This window comes from Melanostigma gelatinosum, assembly GCF_949748355.1.
Source record: "Melanostigma gelatinosum genome assembly, chromosome: 5".
In the NCBI taxonomy this organism is placed as follows: Eukaryota; Metazoa; Chordata; class Actinopteri; order Perciformes; family Zoarcidae; genus Melanostigma; species Melanostigma gelatinosum.
Window position 1 is genome coordinate 17,224,269 of NC_136638.1, and position 13,172 is coordinate 17,237,440.

Genomic DNA, 13,172 nt, shown 5'->3' on the forward strand with positions numbered 1-13,172 from the left:
AGAGGTGTTTATGGGGGGAAGAGGAGCTTCGTGAGATAGTGTGATGAGAAAAGACAGCAAAGTGGGAGGAGGGAAGAGAGAGATGAAAGGAAAAATGAGAGATCGTAAATTTTCACCAGGACAGACAAATAAAAACTCTCTCATACCCCGCCTCTCTTGCTCCACTTTTTGTCATGAATGTGAGCCAGCCTTTGTTTCCCCGACCCCAAACTCCTCTCCCCTTGTGCCAATCACCCGAAACCATCCCTATAAAACTAAAACCATTGCAAACAAAAATCCCATAAGCATTTCTTTTTCTTTTTTTTTGTCTCCCCTCCCAATGGGCTCCCAAAAGACCAATAACACCACGCTCTGTACAAAAGCTAGTATTTATTCTCTCTTGAGTTACAATACAGTATATTCACACCGCGGAGAAAAATAAATAAACATCTTGTTCAATAAATATTATAGAGATATGATCCATAACCTTTAACCACATCATCCAAGCCACATTGTAGATACATAACAATTGATTTATTCTCGAAAAGAAATTATGTCATCTGTAAGTTGCCAAAGGAAAAAGTGTCTGATTTCATGTTTTAAAAGGCACAAAAGATTCACATCAATGTGTCCAATGTGTTGTGTGTGAGTGTAAAGTTACCTAAAACAATAGTTTGACTTTTTTACGTTCTTTCTGAGAGTTAGAGGAGACGATTTATTTCCACTCTCATAACTGGATATGAATGTTGAATGTTAAGTACACAACATGACGTGACAGAGGGAGTGACGTGCTGCAACCATCTGTCCAGTACGAGTGTAAAATGAGCACGCATTAGTAGTTTTATGGGCCAGATTGTTTCTTAGCTGAGAACAGTATGTAAGATGTTACATGTTGATTAGTTTAGAGGTGCTGAAGGTGGGTTTTGTCAGACCAGCTGTTTCCAGTCTTTATGCTAAGCTACATTTCCCATCTTCATATTTTAGTGTACAAACGTGAAAGTGGTGCTGATTTTCTCATTTTACTCTCAGCGAGAAAGCATATGTGTATTTCCCAAAATGTTGAACTACTTCTACAGAAAACACAAAACTGTGGTATTTTTAGGGGAAATGATTCTATTCTAAAACATTTTATGTTGAATATTTTTGTTGCTATGGAGTGAAATCATTCAAGAGTGGCACAAATGAGTGTGTGTTCGTGTGTGTGTGTGTGTGTGTGTGTCTGTGTGTGTGTTCGTGTGTGTGTGTGTGTGTTCGTGTGTGCCTGTATGTCTGTGTGTGTGTGTGTGTGTGTGTGTGTGTGTGTGTGTGTGTGTGTATGTCTGTGTGTGTGTGTTTGACCACCTCTCTGTCTGGACAGTATGTGTAGCGCTGTTGTAGAGTTACTGTAACTGACCAGCCGACTTCTGATTGCTCAGCAACACCCCTCTGCCCGTTATTTCCAGTGCTCATCCCCTGACTCACGCCTCCTCCCGTCTTCCTCTCCTCTCCTTGCCTCTTCCTCTCCTCCTCTTCATCCCTCTGGTCATTTCCTCCTCTCCCTTTGTCTTTCACACATTCAGAAGTGTTCTTCCTTTAGAGAAAGTTTTGCTGATTCACACATCTGGAGGTCACTGAATCAGTTTTCACTCAATGGCTGCACTGTTTGTCTCTCTGCCTGTCACTCGGCCGACCCCCTGTGTGCTGTGTGTGTGTGTGTGTGTGTGTGTGTGTAACCACCTACAGTGGTATTTCTGTTGATCTATGAGCCGTGAAGTCCGGTAACTCAGCCCAGTCTCAGTGTTTCTTGCTCAATGAGCTGCTATGTGCATCAGGCGGGTGACAGTGCTGGTAATGTGTTGGCTTTATATTCCATTGGTGCGTCTGATGACCTGCCAAATCGTCCTTCATTCACTTATTCCAGTACGGTGCAGTGAATGAATGAGTTAAGCATGAATGTGTTAATGTCTGTTTAAGCTCTCAATTTGTTCCCACAAACAATAGATTTTCCGATATACTGCACTTGCATGTCTCAATGTCTCAGCCTCTGAGTCTCTTCTTGAGGCGGTTAAAGTCCTTTGCCGACCGCCACAGCCAACTCTGCAGCTCCCTCAATATCCAAAACCCCTCGACCTTCCGGGCAAAGTCGTTCATTGTCGGCCGCACTGACAACAGCGAGGAGGAGGCGGAGGAGGCGGAGGAAAGGAGCGGAGTCAGAGGAGGCGAAAGGAGGGAGGTGCCCCTTTGTAAAGACAGAGGAACCGGCTGGGAGAGGAGGGTGTGCTCCTCACCTGCTCCAAACTGGTAGAGTAAGGAGAGGGTGGACAGAGGAGGCGGGAGGGTGGGAGTGAGGAGGGAGCGAGGAGGCCGACGCTGATGATGGAAAGTGGAGTAAAGCACCTCCATGTCTGTTTGCTTCTCCTCCTCCACCCTTAACCCTCTGCGTCCCTCCACAATGAATCCACCTTCTTCTCGTAGCGTGTCTGTGTAACGTGAGTTCAGGTTGTAGCTGTATTGATTGTTGTGGGTTTGGATGTTTGGTGGTCCAAGGGAGCCGGAGCCGTCTGTGCCCGGATACGACACTTCTACCCTGGGTTCAGGCTGCCTCTTCTTCTCCTCTCCATCCTCGTTGATACTCAACAATCTCCTCCTCCTCCATCCCTCCTCACCTACCTCTCGCTCCAGCTCCTCATCTTCTTCCTCCCCTACTCTCTCTTCTTCGCTGGCAGACCATTTCCCGCTCTGCGGCTCTTCCCTCCTCACTCTCCTCCCTCGTTCTCCTCTTCCCTTCTCCCTCGATCCGCCAGTCGCTCCTCCAGCTGCCGTCGCGACCGCTCTCCTCCAGTCTCTCCCTCTCCTTTTGTCCACCAGGTCTACGGCGACGCCGTCCTCCCTCTCTCCTCTGACCACCGTCTTCCCGCTCCGTTTTTGGTTGTTACGTTGACCGGACTCTGTCCTTGTCCCGGCTCTGGACCTGTAAAGGCTCTGGCTCATCAGCGGAGCAGGTCGCTCGCCCCCTGCCCCCCTCAGAGGGTACTGCAGCTCTCCAGCGTTACTCCCCATGTTAGCAAATGGAAGAGGAAGTGCGTAACCGAGGGTGGTCATCAGTGCAGATATAGAGCCCAGCAGGCCGTCAAGGCCTGTGCAAAAGTGCAGCAGGGAGGTCTTGAGGGAGGGGCAGAGGGTGGAGCGGGCCAACTCCCTGACTGCTGCCAGCAGGACAGAGTAGGCCTTCTGGTTCTGGGCGAGCCGAGCTTGGTTCTCCAGGCCGTGCCACAGCTCCAGGCGGGTGGCGGCGCTGGGCAGGGACAGAGCGGTACTGTTGGGTCGAGGAGGGGAGAAGTCTTTCTCGTTGAATGGAGGGCCTAGGTAGGTCAGCTGCAGGAGATATACACAAATCAGACGAAAGGATGAGAAGGTGTAAAGGATAACACTTTCTACTTATATTTAGTTTGGGCGTTCGTCGTAACACTTTCTACAGCTTCCTTGCTACTGTGAAGTTGACCAAGTCCAGAAACATACGACCAGACAGGTTGTCAATGCGCCGGCAGTTTAGCTAGATTATCTAAACAACTTTATTTGGAGTTTGAACTGAAAGTGAGTGATCCCGTCATGGCTGTAATAACACATCAGTATACAGTAAAACTGTGGTAGGTCAAGTACAGTTGATCAAAGTTGAACCAGGAAGTCAACTTCTAAACTGTGATGGATTTTCACAACAATCACTTGGCAATTTGGCTTCATGTTCTCCTCCGAATTAGTTTGGCTAAGTCCAACGTCAACCATCTTTCAGCTCTGTTTTTGATCTCCACCAACTCCCGAGGGACACATCTGCCTCTTTCGCTGCCTAATGCTCCACTATTTTCACCAGCTAGTCGCTGACTGTATCCGTCTGTCTGTTTGGTGCTGAGCAGGGTACTCTGGGTTTTTAGAGGTTTCTCACTGAAAACAGCTGCCTGCCGGGGCCGAAAACGACACGATGAGAGCTGAACCCCGCTCTACAGCAGAGAGGAGCTGCGGATTCAGGTGATAATTCTCTGTAGGTTGACCGTGAGCTTTGAAGTTGTCACATTCCATGTTACCAACGATACATTGTTATTATAAAAGCTTTAATGGGAACTCTGAAACAGAACGGTATCACTAAACACGACTCACGTATATGTCTTTGATTTCCTTGAGCTGATACTCCAGGTATTTGGTCAGCTCGTACGTGCTTTCTATCGAGCTCCTCTCACTGGCCAGGTTGTGTGAAGAATCCAGGGCCAACGCCATGGCAGCAGCCAACAGCAAGATGAGCTGGTGTTGATGCACTGTGGAGAAATTAAAAATGATTGAAACTCAGACGGACAGCATGAGATGTTTCTTTAAGGACGCTGGCGTCATGGGTGTCCAAGTGATAATTAACACACACTGCAGAGGTATTTGTAATCATAACAAGGAGGTGAAATTGATCTCAGACATTATTTTCTCAGACATTTGGTGATTATATAACTTGAATGTTTGGTTTTTAATTAATATGATGATTTGAGAGCTCAACAGACAAAAATCACCTCCAGCTACAGTTTCCAAATGACGCTCCGGTCGTCGCACCGTCACACTGTTTATGGGATTTTTTTTTTTTTTTACAATATTCTGGTTTATTTCTTTGTCTCTCTGGCGATGGCCTCGTCTGTTTACATACTGCCAGGTTAAAGTCATCTGACACTGCCAATACAGCTTTTTCCGTTTCCAATCTAATTTTAGAGGTTTCTGGCTGTCGGAGGTTTACTCAGGCTTCAAATAAAACCTCACTTAATAGCTTCAGAGAGTCAGACAACCGGCTCCTATGTTCAATGCACCAGCCTGTCAGGCAAACAGCCGCTTTAACACACGCACACACACACACACACACACACACATGTTCATTCCTGACTGATATCACAACAACACATGTGGCTTTCTTTACAAGCACTAACATTAATGTGTTTGTATCAGTTGTATGTTTGCTGTGGACCTCTTGTTTAGGTTTCAGAGTGTTTGTGTAGGTGTTTTATGTTACTGTGTGAGTGTTTGTGAGAATGTTTGTGGCCGTAATTTTATATGGGGATGAAAATCACATCGCTGTAAGTGTATACAATGATTGTGAGTGTGTGTGTGTGTGTGTGTGTGAGAGAGAGAGAGAGAGAGAGAGAGAGAGGGGTGGGGGGGGGGGTTATAGGGAGGTTGTAACACTGGAAACCTTTTAGTCCCCTTGTCTCTGATTTCAAACAGAGAAAATTGGAGCTGAAAGGTGGTTTTCAACATTAAGGGGCCTCGTGTACGTCCACTTCTCTTCGTCCCTTGCTTGCTGTCTCTGCACACCTTCACTTTCACACTCCCTCCTTAACTTTCTAACTCTCTCTCTCTCGACACGTCTTTAGCCCTTCGCTCGAGCGCAACACACATTTCTTTCGTTCGTCTCTGTTCTCCGTCATCCTTTTCCATCCTCTCTGCACTCTCTCATCCTTTTGACACCCGGTAGGCAGTGATTCATGCTTGTAATTATGGGCAAAGCATGCTGCTGTAAAACAGGTGTGAAATATGTTTTGCACAATGTGTGTCAGCTTTCTCTCTGACTCACCTCGGGCCTCTCGTTGCTTCATCAATTTAACCCCTCCCTCCTCTCAAACTAGTCACTGCGCTCTTTCCTTTCTTTGTCATCATACCTTTCTCCTTCCCAAATCTCTCCTCACAACGCTTTTATCTATTTTCTGCCTCGGGGGATATAACAGCAACCAATGTACCCCGATTAGCTCTCCATCTCTCCCTGTATTGCTCCTTTTTTTCTTTTTCTTTCATCTATCCATCACAACGGGCCCCACAGGATGACAATTAAATGGTTTAAACATCCGACACCTTTTCAGCGGTTCTAGGAAAACAAATTCTGGCCTAAAACAGTCGACACCTTTTTCTTCTGACTCAACTGCTGACATTTGAGGCATCAGTATGCACGGGTTGGGCAGAAACCCAATGCGCTCCTTAAAATCTGTTATAATTGCAGTGAGCATTACAAAATGTGTCACTGAAGAAAATGTATGAAATCTATTTATTTAATATTTCGGTTTTTATCCAAACATGTAGAATGAGCAGAAAAAAAGCAAATCATCAGAATACTTTGACTCCTTTGATTATGTTTCAAATTGCAATGATGACATGGTAACAACAAGTAACTGTCATGACATTTTTAGCCTAACAAGCTCAAGCTCGCTGAAGTTGTACTCATAAATTGACTTGACGGATTGAGTGACAGATTGGGAAACCGGCAGTTTGAAATTAAAAGAGGATTAGAAATGCTTGTCATCGGAGTGACACGGACAAAACCTGAACAAACAACCGGTTGGTTTAAAAGGCAAAAGAACTGCCTCGTTAATGGCTGGTGGCTCTTCCACTGTTGACCCTGAGTTGTCGGCTACATCAAAGCTTTTCCCCAGAATATCCTCTAAAACACTGGTTGGACCACTCCCACTTGCTCCCACACACACCTTGAAACCAGTCAACTGGGACAACCCCCGTCAGCCAAGCCCTCGCCGATCTCCTCATCACCTGGCAGAAGCAATAAGCATCTTTCAGTGACGCCTGAACATTTGGAGCTCATCAGGCTTCTCCACCGTTAGCATCAAAACACCCCGAAATCAACACGACATCTCTGAGTAAACAGCCCTGAAGGAAAAGGACACACAACAAGGGTCGCATTCAGACGGAATAAACAGGTTTACCAAAAAAAAAAAAGGAGCCTGGGACGCAGACAGAAAATTCTCCTTGGCAAAAATCAACCCAAACTGTTCCAAGCATTCATTTCGTCTGCAGCCACATGTTGGGAGATGATTGCCAGACGTGAAAGCCTCTTGTTGTGATTGAGCGCTGACATGTCTAAAGGCATCCTCCACTGGGGCTTAAAACAACCGCTCTTTTGTACCAGTAACGTGAGGTAACTCAAACCCAGGGCCAAGTCGTTGTTATATAACATTACATTGAGCAACATACATTGTAGTCGGCATATAGGCCGACTTCAAGGAGAGCCCTGCAGGCGTATAGGGCTGTGTACCTGGCAGTGGAAGCACACTCCGCAGGGCAGGGTTGAAACCAGAACATTCTCCGTGGGAGGATTGCATTGCAGCAACACAGGGGTTCCCTACAACGGCCGCCCATGACCCGCCTCTGTGCACTTATGTTTGTGTGAAACATATTTTGGCACACATTCCCATCAGGCGTTTCACATATTATGCACACACGGGGAAGCTCCATTCTTCACAACAGATCATATTTTTAACTACGGTTTATTCGTTGGTTTTAAAGTCAGATCTGGCACTCTGGAGTCTGGCTGCCATCTGCATTGCAGAGCTCAACATGAGGTTCGGGCGCCGGAGCTTCTGAGCTCCAAATACTAAACATCAGCGCCGGGTCAGGGTTCAGAGTTGAATTATAGAGTGCAAGGTTGCATTCAGGGGCAAAAAGAGCCTTGTAACACTTGACATTTACACTCCAGACGGTGTTTTGGTAAACCCACAGTGACCCAGTGTTTGTGGGCGATGTTCTGCCTCCATCCAAGAGGACTAGCATTTCATCTTTTCCAACATGCACCACCACGTGAGTTTTTAAACAAGCGCTTAAACAGAATTTGGTTATTGTGGGAAAACCATGTGCAAGTTAATCTCTCCAGTCTGGTCCAGGAAAAACTGGCTCCAGAGCCAAAAGAGGTTGCCCTTAATTGCTCGAACCACTTGAAAGAAGTCTTAAACAGAAAGAAAACATCAGTATCATGCAGAAGATGTTAGAATCCGGCCCAAATTAGATGTTTAATTGTTACGTTTTCCAGTGCAACAGTGCTTAGGATGGCTACAGTTAATTGGCATGCCCTACTTTTGGTGAGCATACATTGCAAGACTATGACATGAACATTCATCGAGCAATGCAGCCCGATTCCCAAGATCAAGAATGTTACTTTTTGTTATCTGTTTCCATTTGTGTTTAATTTAAGTGTCTTTCTGAGAATGTTCATCGTCCGCTGTCTTGTTTAGCATATTTGTTGTCACGTAGCTATATTGTCAGCGATGGAGCCACACACACACACACACACACACACACACACACACACACAGATGCATCCAGATTGTGCACTGGAGATCCATGTATGCGCAACCTTATCCTGAATAAATGCATGTAAACAAAGACATTTTCCCATCTCTTGTCCCATGAAATTCCTTCCTCTGGAGTTTGTTCATACAGAATTTAAAATTGATCCTCTTGGCACCGGACAGACACTGGGGTAGCCAAACAACATCAATGATCCAAAAAAACAAAGATGAAAGAAAACAATTAAAAAAATCCAATAAAATAGTTGTTTATGCCCAGAAACTCTCTGTGAAACTATGTCTCACTGGTCGTAAACTCAATGTCTTCTGTTTACTTCCCCTTCTTAGCCCCGATGTCTGTCTCCCTCTTCACTTTATAAACCAATCCATCCATGCATTCTTTTTTAATCCGTGGATCCAATCGCTTCAAGCTTTATCGCCATGTTTGGTTTCAATTTCGTTGTCCCTTCATCGGTCCCCCTCTCCCCCTAAATCTTCCTGAAACATCAAACCTCCTTTTTAAAGCCTCCTTCCTTTTTCTCCCTAATTACCGTTCCCCTCTCTTCCTTTCACTAATTGGCTCCACTCGTTCCCTCCATCTACATCTTTCACTCCCTCCTTCCCCTTTTTCAGACCTTCAGTTTTTGATTTACCACGTAAAACCCCCCGTGTCCCCAGCTACTCCCTATCTCCACCTCATGGTTTTTTCCTAAATAATTTCAAAGTCTCTGCTCTGTCACTACGTTTAGCAGAAGAAAACAAACAAAGTAACACTTACAGCTTTGAGGGAGTATAGAGATGAAAAAAATAGTCAAATAATTGTCAGTCGACAGAAAATAAAATTACTTATTTTCTGATCATGGATTCATCGGTTCAGACTATTTTTCAAGTTACATCTTGTCAAGTAAGAGGATTTGCCTCTTTGTGTTATTTGATAGTATATTTGAATATAGATGAATATATTTGAGTTTTGAAATGTTGGTGGACAAAACAGGGGATTTGAAGATGTCACATTTAGGAAATTGTGTCACTATTTTCTGACATTCTAGACCAAAGAACTGATTGGTCAACTGACAAAGCCATCGGTAGAGTAATTGCTATTAAAAATATTTGTTAATTGTCCTGTTTTTGTTTTTAAATATGTAAACTATTTGCCCTCGTTTATTGTTAAATGTTTTATTTCATATGTCTCGCCTGTTTTACTGATCAATTTATTAAGTGCATCAGTTATGGGCTTTTTAAATGTGCATCTATTTATTGTATCAATATTTTTTATTTTAAATTAGTGGCATAGGCTCCTGAGCTACACTTATGTCTTGGTTTACTATTGTTGTGGCACTATGTCTTTTTATATGCTGTCTGCTGAGCTGTTTACTTGAGTATCTTTTGTTATCGGTTGCTGTGTGGGAGCGACCAAACTAATTTCCCTTCTGGAGATTACTAATAACGTTATCTGCTCATCATCAATGTCATTTTTGAGTATTTGTACTTCAACTACATTTCCGAGGAAAATAATGTACTTTTTACTATTTGAGAACTGCAGTGAGTTACTTTGCAGATTAAAATGAGCATTTAAAATGATGCATTGTTATGAAACCATTTAAACTTCCCAGGAGTAAAACTTAAATTTAGCTCCATCCTGCTGCCCATTCTTCCCGCATAATGAGTACTTTCAATGCTTTTAGGGTATTTAGCTGACGATACAACATGAATAAATGAGGGACTTGAGAGTATTTTACATTGAGGTATTAAGGATCTGAATCAGGAGAGTTAGGAGAGATACTTTGGGATCTTGAAGAATATAGACAGAGGAGAGAAGGAGGTGGAAGAGAGGATTTGAAAGGAAGGAGGGCGAGAAAAGGGAGTTGGTGGAGGGGAGAGAGAGAGGGAGAGTTTTCTGAAGCGAGGGGCCATGTTAATTTGGGAAAAATGTAAACAGCATGTGTAACTGTTCAAAGCGTGACCGACTCATTTTATATCATTCCCCCTACTCTCTCCTCTCTCTTTCCCTTTGGGTGCTGCTAACTTCTGTCAATCGGGAATCTGCACTGCATGAACCCCTCTACCGCCAGTTCCTCTCCCCTTCTCTCTCCCCTTCTCTCTCACTCTATTTACTTTTATCTGTCTCTACCTCTCTTTACGCTCTCTCACCCCAACACACACACACACAGCATCCCCCCCCCCACCTCCACAAATCCTCCTGACATCCATATATATACCGTGAAGAATTGAGGATGGTGCTGAGCGAATCAAAAGATGTGAAAGGTTCACTTTTTCTTCTCTTTTCCACATCCCCTGCTCCCTCTCTCTCTCTCTCTCTCTCTCTCCTTTCACTCTTCCTTTGTTTCCTCCTTTTGGCGGGTGTGTTTTAGCTCACTGGTCCAACACACACTAACGCTTTTATCTGAAACACACCGACACTAATTCAACCCTCCCAGCAATAAGAGGCCTTGTCTGTGTGTGTCTGCATCTGTGTGTGTGTGTGTGTGTTAGAGATAGAGAAGGACAGAAAAGGTTATGTGTATTTAAAAGGGATCTGTGTATCTATCTATGTGTGTGAAAATGTGTTGTTTTATTTATACCTGGTGAGGTGTGTGTGTGTGTGTGTGTGTGTGTGTGTGTGTGCGTGTGTCAAAGGCAGCATGTTCTTCAACAGCTGAGCTCTCTGTGTATTTATTTGCTCTGAGTATCAGAGGGAGCAGCAGTTTGTTCTGCGCTCTTCCCGTCTGTAGGTGGTCACGTCATGTGAACCGGCCGGCCATCAGCAAATTTGGCCTCATGGTGTGACCACCTAGAGGAGAGGGAGGGAGGGGGGAGAGAGGCAGAGGCACAGATGAACTTGGTGATCTTCAGTTCAGCACATCATTTCATCACGCAGCCATCCTTATGTCCTGTCTTTCTTTCACCTCCTTTTCCTTCCTTTCATAGACATGGAGCAGCAGCCGCACCAGTCCCAGGGGGGAAAATTGTGTATGTGTGTGTATGTGTCTGTGTGTGTACGTGTGTGTCTGTGTATGTGTGTGTACGTGTGTGTGTGTGTGTGTGCACGTGCTCACACCCTGACTAACGTGAATCATGTACTTTCTCATATCACTGACAGCTAACTAGACAGGGGCTTTAGCTGCCTCTGACCTCCTCAACCCCTGTCATTTTTTACTGTGAATGAGAGGCAGCCCCCCCTCTCTCTCTCTAACACATACACACTTTCTTTCAGTCCTTTTACACTCTCTCTCTCTTTGGTGTCTGTTTATCTAACTTTCTTCCCTTTCGAATTTTTTTGAGAATATAAATAAAACAAAATCTCTAAAACTATCAAAAGTTTGCTTCTGTGTTGAACAGGTCTGTTCGACATGTAATTCGTTTTTTTGTATAACCTTTGAGATTTACTCAAACCCACTGCTTCTTCATCTTAAATATTCTAATGTAAAGAAATGAGTTCCATCCATATTCAAACTAAGTTTGGATGCTAAAAACTTAAATAAATAAAACAATTTTTAAGACTTTTTAATTTGCTTTTTCCTGGATAACAAAAACAATATTAAGTGGAATACAAGAGCTTGTAATTGCATATTTCAATTTTAGCTGCACAATGCACAAATAAACCACAAGATGATAGCGTTTAAGTGTGCAAAAACAGCAATGGCTTAATTATTTGCATACAGATTTCTTCACAATTTACTAAATTGAATGGATTTGCGGAAAAACAAATCTCAATATCGAAGAACGACAGGAAAATTGCAAAATAATAATAATATCGTAATGATTAGAGCAGGACAGATGATGATGAAAGCACACAAGTGTTTTCTTTCTTGTTTAACTCCCATGAAAAAAAGTATTTGGATTACTTACCTCCGCAAAGCATTTTCATTTATCCCAATCCTTTTATTCCGTTCAGTTCGCTCTCACGAGTTCATCCACTGGTGATTTTAAGAGCTGAAATAAACCGATAATAATGTCTCCTTTTCCTTTTGTAGATTAGTTCGCTGTCCAGAAACGTTTCATCAATCAGATGTGTTCTCCTTCCTCACACAACTCTGGAAGAACTGGAGTGAAAAATGCAGGTGATGTCGGTAAAATGGTATCGATCAGAGGAGGAGGTTTAAACGCTGATGCTCCGCTGACTTGCTGTGTGTGGTCTGTGTGACTGACTGAATGACGGTGGAGCCTTTATGTACCTCCGCCTACCTCCTCTTTTTCTCCCCCTTTCTCCTTTTCCTCCCCTTCCTCCCCATCCCCGTCTCTCCTTGTTTCGTTGTCCTCCTCCTCGGTGCTGGTGATTCACCGGGTTGACGCATCACAGCTCAACTTGACGGAGCCGCTGCACCACGGGACTTGTCACAACTCATATCTGTCTCTCTCGGCTCGTCCTCCTGATCTGTAATCCGCTTCCCTTTAATAAGGTGCGAGTCTCGCTGGATCAGATCACGGCGACCCTTTGACTCTCAAATCATCCTGAAAATCAGGAATTACATTCTCTTCAGCTTATCTCTTTTATTTATCTGGCCGTTTTCTTGCCATTTTTATATTCGCCTAATTGTTTTACATTTTTCCACCAGTAGCCTACTTTGTTCGGGTATTCATGAGCCTTTCTCTAAATACATTTAACAAAAACAATTAAGAGCATTTTTTTTTGTCCTAGTCTTTACGCAAAAGAAGGCCCAAAATCTTACAATAATGTACAGCCATATATGAATAAAAACTTTAAAATATCATGGAATACGAGAAAAAAAACTTCATGGTCAAACAATCGGTGTACGATTTCATTGAAAAGTTGTCAGCAGGAATATTATGAGGACGCAAGGGCCTATAAATTTAGAGGCCTCCCATAAACTTTGTTACGACACAAGTTATCAATGGAGCGAATACACTTAGTCCCAATTAGGAAATATTCCGACTGTTTTTCTGTCTGTTTCTTAGAGAGGGGGAGGATGAAGACAAGTGTTTGCCTGCTCCACGGCATTTCTTTCTTCTCCCTTCATTCCTCGGCTTTTAGTTTTGTATTGACACGAGGATTACGGTGATCTTCTTCTCTCGCCTCCAGCTGTCACTCAGCATACCAACAGCACTCAGACCGTGGCGCGCGCATGATTGTGTGCGTGCACGATGTGGGAAATTCAGGTAGAAGTT

The 13,172-nt window shown here is 43.9% G+C and overlaps 1 protein-coding gene across 2 annotated transcripts; it reads right to left on the bottom strand.

Annotated features, from left to right (window-relative positions):
- Positions 1–354: 354 nt before the first annotated feature.
- On the bottom strand, positions 355–12,171 carry clcf1 (cardiotrophin-like cytokine factor 1). 2 transcript variants are annotated; one of them, XM_079268310.1, is made up of 3 exons: positions 11,895–12,171; positions 4,111–4,265; positions 355–3,333 (listed from the first exon to the last, which is right to left on the bottom strand). In XM_079268310.1, exons 1-3 carry the CDS (start codon positions 11,911–11,913, stop codon positions 1,996–1,998), a joined length of 1,512 nt encoding a protein of 503 aa, XP_079124436.1. In that variant the 5' UTR covers positions 11,914–12,171; the 3' UTR covers positions 355–1,995. The 2 variants fall into 2 exon arrangements, with proteins under 2 accessions (XP_079124436.1, XP_079124435.1); XM_079268309.1 differs by lacking the exon at positions 11,895–12,171 and adding an exon at positions 6,456–6,582.
- Positions 12,172–13,172: the final 1,001 nt, after the last annotated feature.